General features: G+C 43.8%; 1 protein-coding gene across 1 annotated transcript in view; it reads left to right on the top strand.

The window, feature by feature from the left end:
- The window catches only part of LOC308313141 (uncharacterized protein), a 49,761-nt gene extending 42,729 nt beyond the window's left edge, over positions 1 to 7,032 (top strand). Inside the window, exon 58 of the mRNA XM_080760076.1 lies at positions 6,490 to 7,032. Coding sequence (XP_080616202.1) covers positions 6,490 to 6,587 — 98 coding nt within the window. The 3' untranslated portion in view covers positions 6,588 to 7,032. The remainder of the gene's footprint in view (positions 1 to 6,489) is intronic.
- Positions 7,033 to 12,746: the final 5,714 nt, after the last annotated feature.

Genomic DNA, 12,746 nt, shown 5'->3' with positions numbered 1-12,746 from the left:
GCAACTGCAGCACCAACAACTGCAGCACCGGCAACTGCAGCACCAACAACTGCAGCACCAACAACTGCAGCACCAACAACTGCAGCACCAACAACTGCAGCACCAACAACTGCAGCACCAACAACTGCAGCACCAGCAACTGCAGCAGCACCAACAACTGCAGCACCAACAACTGCAGCACCAACAACTGCAGCACCAACAACTGCAGCACCAACAACTGCAGCACCAACAACAACTGCAGCACCAACAACAACTGCAGCACCAACAACTGCAGCACCAACAACTGCAGCACCAACAACTGCAGCACCGGCAACTGCAGCACCAACAACAACTGCAGCACCAGCAACTGCAGCACCAACAACTGCAGCACTGGCAACTGCAGCACCAGCAACCGTGGCACCAACAACTGGAGCACCAACAACAGGAGCACCAACAACTGGAGCATCGGCAACTGCAGCACCAACAACTGCAGCACCAACAACTGCAGCACCAACAGCTGCAGCACCAGCTACAACTGCAGCACCAACAACTGCAGCACCAGCAGCAACTGCAGCACCGGCAACTGCAGCACCAACAACTGCAGCACCAACTGCAGCACCAACAACAGGAGCACCGGCAACTGCAGCACCAACAACTGCAGCACCAACAACAGGAGCACCGGCAACTGCAGCACCAACAACTGCAGCACCAACAACAGGAGCACCAACAACTGCAGCACCAACAACTGGAGCACCAACAACTGGAGCACCAACAACTGCAGCACCGGCAACTGCAGCACCAACAACTGCAGCACCAACAACAACTGCAGCACCAGCAACTGCAGCACCAGCAACCGTGGCACCAACAAGAGCCGCGCCAGCAACTGGAGCACCAACAACTGGAGCACCAACAACAGGAGCACCAACAACTGGAGCATCGGCAACTGCAGCACCAACAACTGCAGCACCAACAACTGCAGCACCAACAGCTGCAGCACCAGCTACAACTGCAGCACCAACAACTGCAGCACCAGCAGCAACTGCAGCACCGGCAACTGCAGCACCAACAACTGCAGCACCAACAACTGCAGCACCAACAACAGGAGCACCGGCAACTGCAGCACCAACAACTGCAGCACCAACAACTGCAGCACCGGCAACTGCAGCACCAACAACTGCAGCACCAACAACAGGAGCACCAACAACTGCAGCACCAACAACTGGAGCACCAACAACTGGAGCACCAACAACTGGAGCACCAACAACTGCAGCACCGGCAACTGCAGCACCAACAACTGCAGCACCAACAACTGCAGCACCAGCAGCAACAACGGCTGCAGGGACTGCCACCACAGGTACTGTAACTGAGGTTACTAAAGTAACCCAGAGTTATTTTAACTTCATTTCAATCTGAGAATCACCTTTGGGTAGAGCATAAATCCCCCGTATCACTACCGTCGTCGTTGCTGCAAGAGTGAGGTCTAGCCAACACCAACTCGGGATTCCTGGATCGCTGCCCTCCACAAATTCAGGTTCTTGAGCTCTGCAGTATTGTCAGCCAAGCTGTCGCACCGCAGCACGTCTACATAGGTGGTACGCTTCTTTGCCCTCCTGGCTTTGCCCTGGGTTGGCTCCTATAGGGTCAATTTACTTGCCTCAAGTTCTGGGTGCCTGCCGCAGTGCCCTGCCAGCCTCATCCTTCTCTCTCTGACTTTGACAGTGACGCGTGGTAGGTCCCCATAGAGGTCCACATTTCTGATGCGGTCCGTCCATGTGACACCTAGTGCCATTCGTAGAATTCTTGTGTAGACTTCATCTTTTTCCTGTTGTACTGTGAGTGTCCATGTCTCGGCCCCATACAGCAGTACTGACTACACAGTAGCTATGAACAGCCGCCTCTTAAGGTCTTCTCCCATGTCTGATTTCCACACTCTCCTCATCCCGTGCAAGGCTTTCCAGGCAAGTGCTCTCCGAACCTTCAGATCCTGTTCAGTTGAGGCAGTCCAGGCCCCGAGGTACTTGAAGTCCTCGACTTGCTCGAGCAAGTATCACTACCACTAGTTGAAAAGACAAGCACGAAGGACTACCGAGCCCCCGACTCAGTAGCCCTGTACCCTTCCCGAGGAGCTGACGGCCTCAACCTCACCGAACTGTGTCACACACTTCGGGAAAGCATCAACCCTCACTGAGCTCAGGCGAGCCGTGTAGTAGACTGAATCCAGTGCTATGCCTATGAAATCTAGCTACTGAGTGGGCACCATCACGCTCATGTCGTGATTCACTGTGAAGCCCAGAGAGAACACCACCTGTGTCGTGTGCTGCAACGCCTCTTGTGCTGAGTCCGCAGACAGCAGCCAGTCGTTGATGTAGCTGAGTTTGAGTTTGAATCTTTATTTTGGTCATTAAAAAAAAAAAAAAAAGATTGTTAAGCAATTTACATTGCTTAATTTACATTGCTTAGTCAACACAGTGACTATTCTAGCCGAAAAGGTATGGGCTGAAGCATAAAGCTTATTTTGCCCACCTTTTTATACAATACAAATAATAATAATAATAGTCTGTGATCAATTATCACAGTAGCATAATTTATGAAAAGCACAAATGAAAAAGTAATATCAGGTTATCGTAGAAATATTACTAAAAACAGAAAAGGAAAAAGAAATATAACAAAAGTAAACAAAATGTTGGTTTACATTTGTCCTTAAGACATAATACTTAATACGTAAGTTGTACTTAATATGTTATATCTTATGTTCATACCATATATAAATATATTTATAAACATAAACATAACATACTATAATATAATATATAATAATATAAATATAAATAAGTATATCTATACTATCCCATGTCTATACATGTGAGATTGTATACATATTATTTTTACAAATATATACAGCCAAGCACCCATTCAACCATTTTCTCAGTTTGTTTGTTCTGCTGCTATATATGTATCAATTACCTTTGCTTTAAATAATTTCTTATATGTTTGTATTGAATTTGACAATTTAAGCTTGTTGTCTAATGAGTTCCAGTTTTATCTCCCCTTGGTGTTTGTCCTTGCCTTTGTCGTCTTAAATATAAATAATATATAATAATATATAGCTAGCCACACAGAGGCTTCACTGCCGTAGGGGCACAAGTGCAGCCTCTGTGCATTTGACAAACACTCAGGCGCTGAGTCAGAGGATTCTCCCTCACTGGGGGAGAGCTCACCCGTGTCCACTGGTCCCTAGTGGACCAGAACATTTTTCGGCATGACCCGTCTTGCCAGTGGTGTTTAAGACCACCACAGTGCATTTGTTCTGTCCCACTGCTTCGGAGAGCCCCGGGGCTGCTCCCAACATTACGGGCTTGAACCAGTTGGTTCATGTCCCCCAGACATTGGTGGTGTGTTTTTTAGTTTTTCTTTTTGGCAGTGCCTTTATTGAAAAATATGGTGCATTGGTGCAAACAATAGTAGACGGAGGCGTGTGCACATTCCCACTCACTGTGGCCTGTGCCAGGAGCCTCCGATGCTTCAGGGGCGGGTGTGCGGCCCAATGAGGGGGGGGGGGGAGGGGGGTTGGAGAGATGTCTGACCTCATCTACCCGGGGCTGGTCAATTCTGCTTCTCCTCCTTGCAATCCTTGCCGGGATCCCTTCTTGGAGTTAGGAGGGGGGCAGGGGTCTCCCTTCTGGGGCGGTGGTCGCAGTTGGAGGAGGACTTTGTAGCTTCCCAAGGGCCGGCGTTCCGGTCCTGGCGGGGCTTCCAGTAGGAGCAGCTGCTCTGCTTTCCTTGGGACTGCTGGGGCTGCCGTGGAAGCTGGTGTGGTGGTTGGGGCCACTGGGGAGCAAGGATGATGGCCCTCCCATGTCAGCGCTAGCTCCTCCAGAGTGGCGAATCTCGGCCACCTGTTGGGGAGAAGGGGAGTCTCCAGCCTCCGCCTCCTGCAGCATGGCACAGGCGTTCAGGTGCTTCCCCGCTAACGCCATGTTCACAAATATCTTGCCATTGGCCAGGGACGCCTCCTTATCCTTCCTGTGCACAAGGTCGGGGTCCTTCGTCAGAGTGTTGACGTGGGAGGAAGGTGGCTATGACTCTGTCGATGGCCGGTATCCCGTTAAGGCCCACCTCGGCAGTGGTACCTGTCACTAGTACACTAAGCATTAACCCTATAGGCTTATGAGACGGTTAACCATAAAGCCCTTCACGGAGGAAATGAGGCAGCTGTCAGCTCCTTAGTTAGGGGTTCCTGGCTACCACGCAGATGGTCTAGTTAGCCCTTATGTTTGTATCTCTTACGGGAGGGTGCACACGCTATGTCTGCACGGTTGCGTACGTGTGCGTGCGTCTTCTGAGAAGGGGGACCGTGGATCGGGTCTTATCAACCGACGGTGTTCATGCGGGAGTGGTATGCTCCCCAAATGCGGGTTACTTCAGTAACCTCAGTTAGATAAGTGACTCGAAGAGGAGGGTCACTATAACTACCCTTCTGCTTATCAAGACGCAGAAAAGTGGTTGATAGGAATGACACTGCAAGGCGGGATCCCATGTCATATATCTGGGGTGCTGACCTCACCTTGAGCGACAGTGTCACAATCCAATGAATTGTTCGTAATGTTCTGTGCGTCTGCGCAACCTCGTGGCTAGACCCCAAATGACTCTTCTTTAAGTCACTTATCTAACTAAGGTTACTGAAGTAACCCGATGTTTCTACAATGTAGTATATAATAAAATGTAGTAGGGGAGAGCCGCCTTGGATGTAACATTTTGCACGTTTCATTTTTTTACTCGGAGATCCGTTTAGCTACACATGTAATATTTTCAGGCAACGGACCTACACATGTCAGCTACCATAAACCACTTCAAGTTATTTTTTTGATAAAACAGGTCGGGAGTTATTAAACCGAACGTGGACGCTGTTTCAGTGTTACATTTGCTGCGCATATCGGATTAATTGTAACAGCATGGAGTATAAATGTAACAACGCTAAAAAACACCATTAAACATATCGTTTTCATCTTAAAGCAATTATATTTCATTGAAGCAACTCCTTAGCATTGTTTTCATACCATGGATGTGATAAGAAAATGTATCAAACATATTGGGAAATATTAAATAGTATCGGGTGTGCAGTTTGGGCTTTTTTTTCAGTTCAATGGGGAAATACATTGATTAAACAAACGTTTGATTGATTGAGTTGTACAATGTTATACAACCCTAAACTAATTTTAGAATACACTACACAATACAATACAATTTTAGAACATATAATATTGGCCAATATGTCAAATATGTAAATATTACTTATAATGGCATTGAATGGAAGCGGACCATTTGTAACACATGTTACAATTGACCCTCCCTCCGAAGTTTTCTTTGCCGTTGCTTACAGACCAGAATGAACGTGAATTCCGTCTAAACACGATGCAAACTAATGAAGAACATAAGCATGAAGACATCCATGTGGATTTTTATTCACCAACACCAAAGAAAAAACTTGTAGCACACAAATACTCCAGGTGTAAAATTATACGCATTTTGAAAAAAGTCAGTTTTTCGCCAATAGCTCCCCGCAGGATGAAGGTAAACACTTCAAACTTCCTGGGCACGTAGAGTACGTTGCTGTACACATACTGACGCGATGGCGTCATGGTGGCGTTGACCAATCAAGAGATAACGTCCATGTTACAACCGTGACGCGTTACATCCAAGGCGGCTCTCCCCTACTTTTCCACCACTCTCTGAGAGTAGGGTCCATTTGCAGTCCAGTATTCAAAATGTAATTGAGTAAACATACAAAAGTATTGTTATCAACAGTGCCAAACGTATACTCATAATGCAGAAGGTCCCGTAACCGTTGCACAAATTATCATATGATATAGACAAAAACAAAAAATTGAAAAGATTTTCAAAAGATGTTTGGGCTCAAGTGCTTAATGTATAGTAGGAGCGTCGCAGTCCCGCCACCTTTCATGACGACGCCAGGCCCAGGAAATGATTCCCAATGCATTTTTCCCATAGACATTTCAAAAAGTATTTATTTAAAGACGGTTACGCCGCGGACAAGGCCAACTCGAGTCGTGACAAATCATGACAATATAAACACAATATTTTGGACCAAACAAATAATTACAAAGAAGAAAAACAACAAAAAAAGTGTTGTAAGTTGTAACCTGCCGTTTTTTTCTTCTTTCTAATTCTTTGTTTGGCCCCAAAACTTTTTTTGTTGTCATGATTTGTCACAACTCGAGTTGGCTTTGTACGAGGCTTAAAAGGTCTTTAAATAAATACTTTTTGAAAAGTCTATGAGGAAAATGAACGGGGAATCATTTCCTGGGCCCTGGTAGGGGGCGGGACTGCGATGCTCTATAGTAGGCCTACTATATACATAGTACAAAAAAAATCTCAAAGTACAATATTTGTCTCTGAGATGTTTGCTACTATTACATACGTGTGTGTGTGTGTGTGTGTGTGTGTGTGTGTGTGTGTGTGTGTGTGTGTGTGTGTGTGTGTGTGATTTAGGCAGCGCCAGCGGAGGGGCTCGCGTCAGAGCAGACGCAAGGCTCTCCTTGCTTGTGGCCTTTGCCCTCATCATCGCTTCACGGCACATTCTGCACTGATGGAACAGCACTCGGCTACAGAATTCAGGAGTCCAGAGAGAAATATAAATGAATTTATTGTAATAATTTGGGATGTATTTATCTCTCAGTGGAACAATACATTTTGAAGTTACAATTCAAAATGAATCAGAAATGAATGTCTTATGATTTATTCAATTAACTGTCTTATACTGCCTAATGAGATCATATACTTCACACAGTTATACATGTCTTATACGTATATACGTTCGTATTGCAAGTGCAGACGTGGTTAAGTGGTTAAGTCTGTCTGTGGGTTTTTAAATATTTAACAGAAAAGTAAAAGTTTTGGACATACAAGGTTTCCAACCAACAACAGCAACGATATCCTATTTGAGCTAGCACCTATTTATAAGTAGCTTTAAGGCTAATATATATTTACCTGGAGTTGTACTATTTTGTTACTAAAACCATATATTGCTGCACAGTCAAAGTTATTTTTTATTGTGGTGTCAATGGTATGCTTTACCTTTACAGTTCATTGTAATATTTCAGGCTCAGCATGGACAGAGAGGTACAGTATGGGCCAGGCCAGGGCTTAGCAAACCAATATTATATATTTAAAGTGTGCCATTGTTCTAATTATAGACCCACAACAATGGACCCACAACAATGTAGGCTTTAGTTACAAGCAGCTGTAGGCTGCAGCACACCATAATTTAGGCCTAGGTTGTCATAATTAACTGACAAATTCAACAAGTCATTTGCACAAACCGGCAGCTGTGTTGGTTTAACTTTTAACTCATCTGAGGCTGATTCTACAAATGCCCTCTAAATCAGTAGTTCTCACACTTTCAAGATTTTTCCAAAATACACAAAACATAGCAGATGCACAAGCTTGCAGCATGTGACACGCTTGTTAAAGAAAGTTACAGTACACCACATTATTATTATTATTATAAAAAAAAAAACCCAAAAAAACCCCACTTTGGCTGTTGCCAAAGCAACACCTAAACATTGTAACAAGGACACAAAATAGCTACGGTGAATGACCTCTCCAACTAGTTAGATTCAGCTTAATTAGGTTATGCCGATTTATCCAATTCAACACTGATGCATTCATCTCCCAGGATGAGAAGCCTGCTGCCTCTACTTTTTCAGAGCATAACAGTGTGGTCTAGTTCAGTGGTTCTCAACCTGGTCTGGGTGCAGGCCCACTTCACTTGTAAATCTTGAACATGTTTGCGGCCCACCCATCTGACCATGGACCACAGACACTATTTAAAAAATATATATATTAATGTTATATTATCATTACAATTAAATCTTAACATTTCGCAAATTAGTTGACTGGCTCATTTGCAATATACTCATGGCCCACTGCATGGGCCCCAGCCCATAGGTTGAGAATCACTGGTGTAGTTCAATTCCAAAAAGAACACATTATCACAGCTATAAGCGTTTATAGACGCCCAGCACAGTCTTGCAGGCAGGACAGATGTGTTTGGCATTTTTTAGACGGTCCACACAGAAGGGGATGAGGCAGCAACCTAGAACAAACCTGGAGGAAGGAGGGAAGACCCTGGTCAGTTATTTAAGTGTAGGGTCAATAGGAAATTCTAAAGAAATTCTTAATTGGCAATAATCAGGAATTTGTTCTGCCTCCGCAGAACACTGTCTATAGGAGCTGATTAATAGTTCCCTCAGCACATACCCAAAGACCATGAGGCCTCCGCAGAACAGGTAGGTCAGTAAACCGGAGGTGAACTCAACCTTAGAGAGAACAGTCTGGTGGCAGTTGTGGCAGGTAACCTGAACAGGATTATCGCTCAGGTGGCCGATGGTCGCTGAGAACAAATAGATGATGGCATAATTTACACTTTGTGTCATGTCATACAACAAAGGGAAACATGAGGAAGAGACAATGGGAACTAAATAAATACATAACATTGTACACCATTTCCAGTACAGGAGAGGTCTATGTACAGTAAGAGTTTAAAGTTTTGTTATAATAGTGTAGTTAAAGAAATTAGGCCAACTCACCAACCACCACTTGAGGATTTGCCATTGTGCCTGTGATAAGATATGTAGTTAAATACACAATGCAAACATACAAATTCATGTTCACTGATGCATACAGTACAGGCAACAGCAAGTGCAACAGCTAATTAACCTTGGCAGTCCTATTCAGCACATTTCCACAGTCTTTCTACACTGTAGAAACCACTCTAGTTCCTTACATTTTATTAAGAAAATAGCTGCTCAGAAACGGGTCCATGACATTGACAAGTTAAAGCAAAGAGAGGTCAGGTGTCTGGAGGCAGCAAGTGATTGAGATTGTTCATCACTCCATATACTTAAAGTAGGTATTATTCTTCATAATATATTTTTTTAAAGTTATATGCCTACTGTCGTTTTAGCGTGACTGAGACAACAAACAATGCTGTACAACTGCTTGTGGCCCACATCAAGTCGCCTTTGGACTGGACCCCAGCCCAAAATGAGTTTGACACCAATGCCCTACTGTAGAATCTACAGTGAGCTTGTAGTTTTAGTAGTAGTAGTTTTAGTCGACAAAATGTCAAGTCGTGTCTAAATGTCATATTAACATAGTCTGTCATAGGACAAAATATGTTTTACAGCTTTAAAAACGTTCCAAAATAGCTTATCTACAAGTGATGCACATTTTTTGTTATTCAGCGTATGATGAAGTATATAAGACAAAAATTTCACTAAGACTTCTGGGTTCATTTTCACATCTATTTCAGACTTTTGTGTGCAACCCGGTTTTTAAATTGCTTGATACAATATGTAGATATTAATTTGATAATACGCTCCCCTCCTAAGCACATTAAAACGTTCAACTCCACGTTAACCGTTAGTTCTCATGACTGATATTGTCCTTAAAATGCATGAGGGGACCAGTTTCTATTACATACTTTTTTGATTTTCTTTCCCCCCCTTTTCTAGCAAAAAAAGGGAATAAAAACACATTCCCTAATCCAAATAATAGGACCAAATAAGGACTTAATTCAACATAATGCCTGGTACTTACAAGCTTTGGGGTAGCAACCTTGAGTTCCTCTCGACTGGATCTACAAGCAGCCAAGACAAACCAAAGGAGGGAGGAGAGATTTCCCATTTGGCCATCATGCCATTCTGGAGGGTACCACCTTCTCTTACATCCTTGTGTCCTCCTCTCCGCAGTGACTGGCATTGTTTGTATGGGAAATGCCTTCAAATGTAACACAGAACATAGTGAATTAGTGTAAAATAAAATCTGGGAAAGTGAGTGAACAAAGCAGCCATCAGCCACCAGCCAGAGTATGTGTTAAATTTGTCATATCTTAAACACTTTGTTAAAAATATCAACAAGTAAGGAGGAACACGCAAAACATGAAACAATTGTCTTTAATGGAATGAAGCCTCGGAATCAATGGCTCTATTCAGTATTCAGCTGCAGCATATGCAGAATCCTCAAACAATGGACAAAAAAGCCTACAGTTCTCTGTCTCCTTCTAAAACTATTGTAAGCATATAACATGAACATGAATCATGAAATTCTTTAACTTTGAATCCATCATTTGTCTTGGCAATGTATTCACCTGCTTGAATAATGATATGTGCGATAACCTTTCTTTAGTCAATATACTTACTACAGGGAGCAAATTCATACAAGAAATTAACGCTTAATGAACTTATACAATTTAGGCATTATTCATTCTTCATGAATTTATCATGAATTCATCATTAATGGTGAAGTAACTATGACTTGACCAAAGCTAATATATTGTTAATGGCCACATGTGGTTGTAGATCTGCTTTTTTCTGTGTCTGTGCCTGTGCCGCATGTGCTCATATGACGATGGTCTGTCTATGTGTGGGGGGGGGGCCCTAATGATATTTTCACTTTGGTTACGTTATACTAGTGACTTCACCGTTCATTAACAGGAATTAATGATGAGAATATAGCTGCACAGTGAGAATAAAGAATGACATAGACTTCTTTTGGTGAGCCAAATTATAGAATAGTTGAAAAGGGTAATGCTGAATTCCAGACAAACTGCCTTCCATTCAATCTGAAATAAACAGCACATGAAATAAACAGCACATGTTCCAAAGGTGCGTGCCAAATTAGATTCTGCTCCTAACTTTTGGCACACTCGCACTCTCGCGCACACTCTCGCACTCTCCCACACACTCTTTCACACACGCACTCTCGCACGCACGCACTCTCGCACGCACCCACACACACACACACACACACACACACACACACACACACACACACACACACACACACACACACACACACACACACACACACACACACACACACACACACACACACACACACACACACACACACACACACACACACACACACACACACACACACACACACACACACACACACACACACACACACACACACACACACACACACACACACGCACAGATCGGAATCTGATTTGTTTAAATAAGTCTAAATCCAGACAGGTCACATACAAGTCACATGGAATCAGATTCTTTATTGAGATACATTCAGAGGTGGTTTCAAATCTGATTCTACACTAATTTCAGAGGAGATCTGTCTCTGTCTGAATGCAACAACCTGATCTAAATCAGATTCCATGTGACTTGTATGTGACTTGTTTGCTTTTAAACTTGTTTAAACAAATCAGATTCCAATCTGGATGTGGCACAGATCGGATCTGGTCACTTGCAAACGGCAGTGTGAAAGGTCGGGCCAAAAGATCGGATTTGAGAAGAAGAAAAACAGATTTGAATCCGAATTGGCTTGATGTGACTGCAGTCAGGCCTAAATGGGGCCTTCAACCAAAGAACAAGATTCCTATACAGGATCTCCTCACTGGTCAACAAAAACACCTTGAAGACCCTAACAGGAGCCCTTGTACAAGGTTTCTTCGACTATGCATGCACCTCCTGGTACCACAGCACCTCTAACAGTACTTTTAACAGCGGGCGACAGCCAGACGAATTTTCCAGAAGTGCATTATTTGTCAATGGGACCCGGCAACTACTGGCGATAGAGGCGATGGTCGAAAAGTGGGCGGAGGAACGTCGGCTGAAAAGATAACAATAATTCATCTTTTGGGCAACATCGCCCGGCGATAGGGCGATTTGGCGATAGCCAATGAAATTCAAGCAACGCTCGCCGTTGGTCTCTAAGGTCTCCCGCTGTTAAAACGTACTGTAAGGCCCTTATAACCAGGCTCCAGACTTCCCAAAACAAACTGGTCAGGCTACTACTTGGCCTCACTCCCCGAACCCACCGAACCCCTGCCCACTTTGACAGGCTGAAATGGCTTAGGGTTGACGACAGTATCTTGCAATGGGTCTGGTCCACAAGATTCGCTAGCCTACACCACGAAGATAGTACAATGTACATGCATCTAAATGCTTGCTTAATGGCCTGGACGGTTAGCTCAACCGTCTGGGCACCTAGGCTGCTGAGCCAGCCTGACGGCGTGCCGCGGGTTCGACTCCCGATCCAGACGGCCTTTGCTGCGTGTCTTCCCCCATCTCTCTCCCCATTTCCTGTCAATCTACTTTCAACCTATCAATAAAGGCAGAAAAAGCTCAAAAAATATATCTTTAAATACTTCCTTAATGTCAACGAAGTCCTTACCCACAACACCAGAGGGAGTTCAACAAACCATGTGCAACCCAGATTCGGCACAAACAAGGGACTAAATAAATGTTGCTCCTATGCCACCAAAATGTGGAACGCCCTACCAACAGTCATTAAGACATGCAAATCCCTTGACTCCTTCAAAACTGCTCTCAAAGGGCATCTACTGCTCTCAAAGGGCAATTCGAAACTGGCCCCCGTAAAATCTGAATCCCCCACCCACCCCTTTTCCCCCTACAGTATGTATCTTTCCTGTTTTGACTATATAGAAGTGTATATTCGTACGTCTCTAAATGTTTTGATGAATTGAAAATGGTGGGACCCATTGTGGCAAGTGTAATGCTTTATGGTGTCGTCCACTCACAGTTAACAGTTTTTGTATTGAGTTGAGTACTTGAAATGTACTGTAATTCTGCAAACTGTTAATCAATCAATCAATCAATCAATCAATCAATCAATCAATCAATCTTATTTAAGCAAATCGGATTCCAATCTGGATGTGGCACAGATCTGATTCAGGCTAGATTTGGCTGCCAGTGTAAATG

This window comes from Protomyctophum bolini (genome assembly GCF_963924005.1).
Source record: "Protomyctophum bolini genome assembly, chromosome: 3".
Lineage (NCBI taxonomy): Eukaryota > Metazoa > Chordata > Actinopteri > Myctophiformes > Myctophidae > Protomyctophum > Protomyctophum bolini.
Note: the sequence above shows the minus strand (reverse complement) of the source record. Positions and strands in the feature narration are given on the sequence as shown.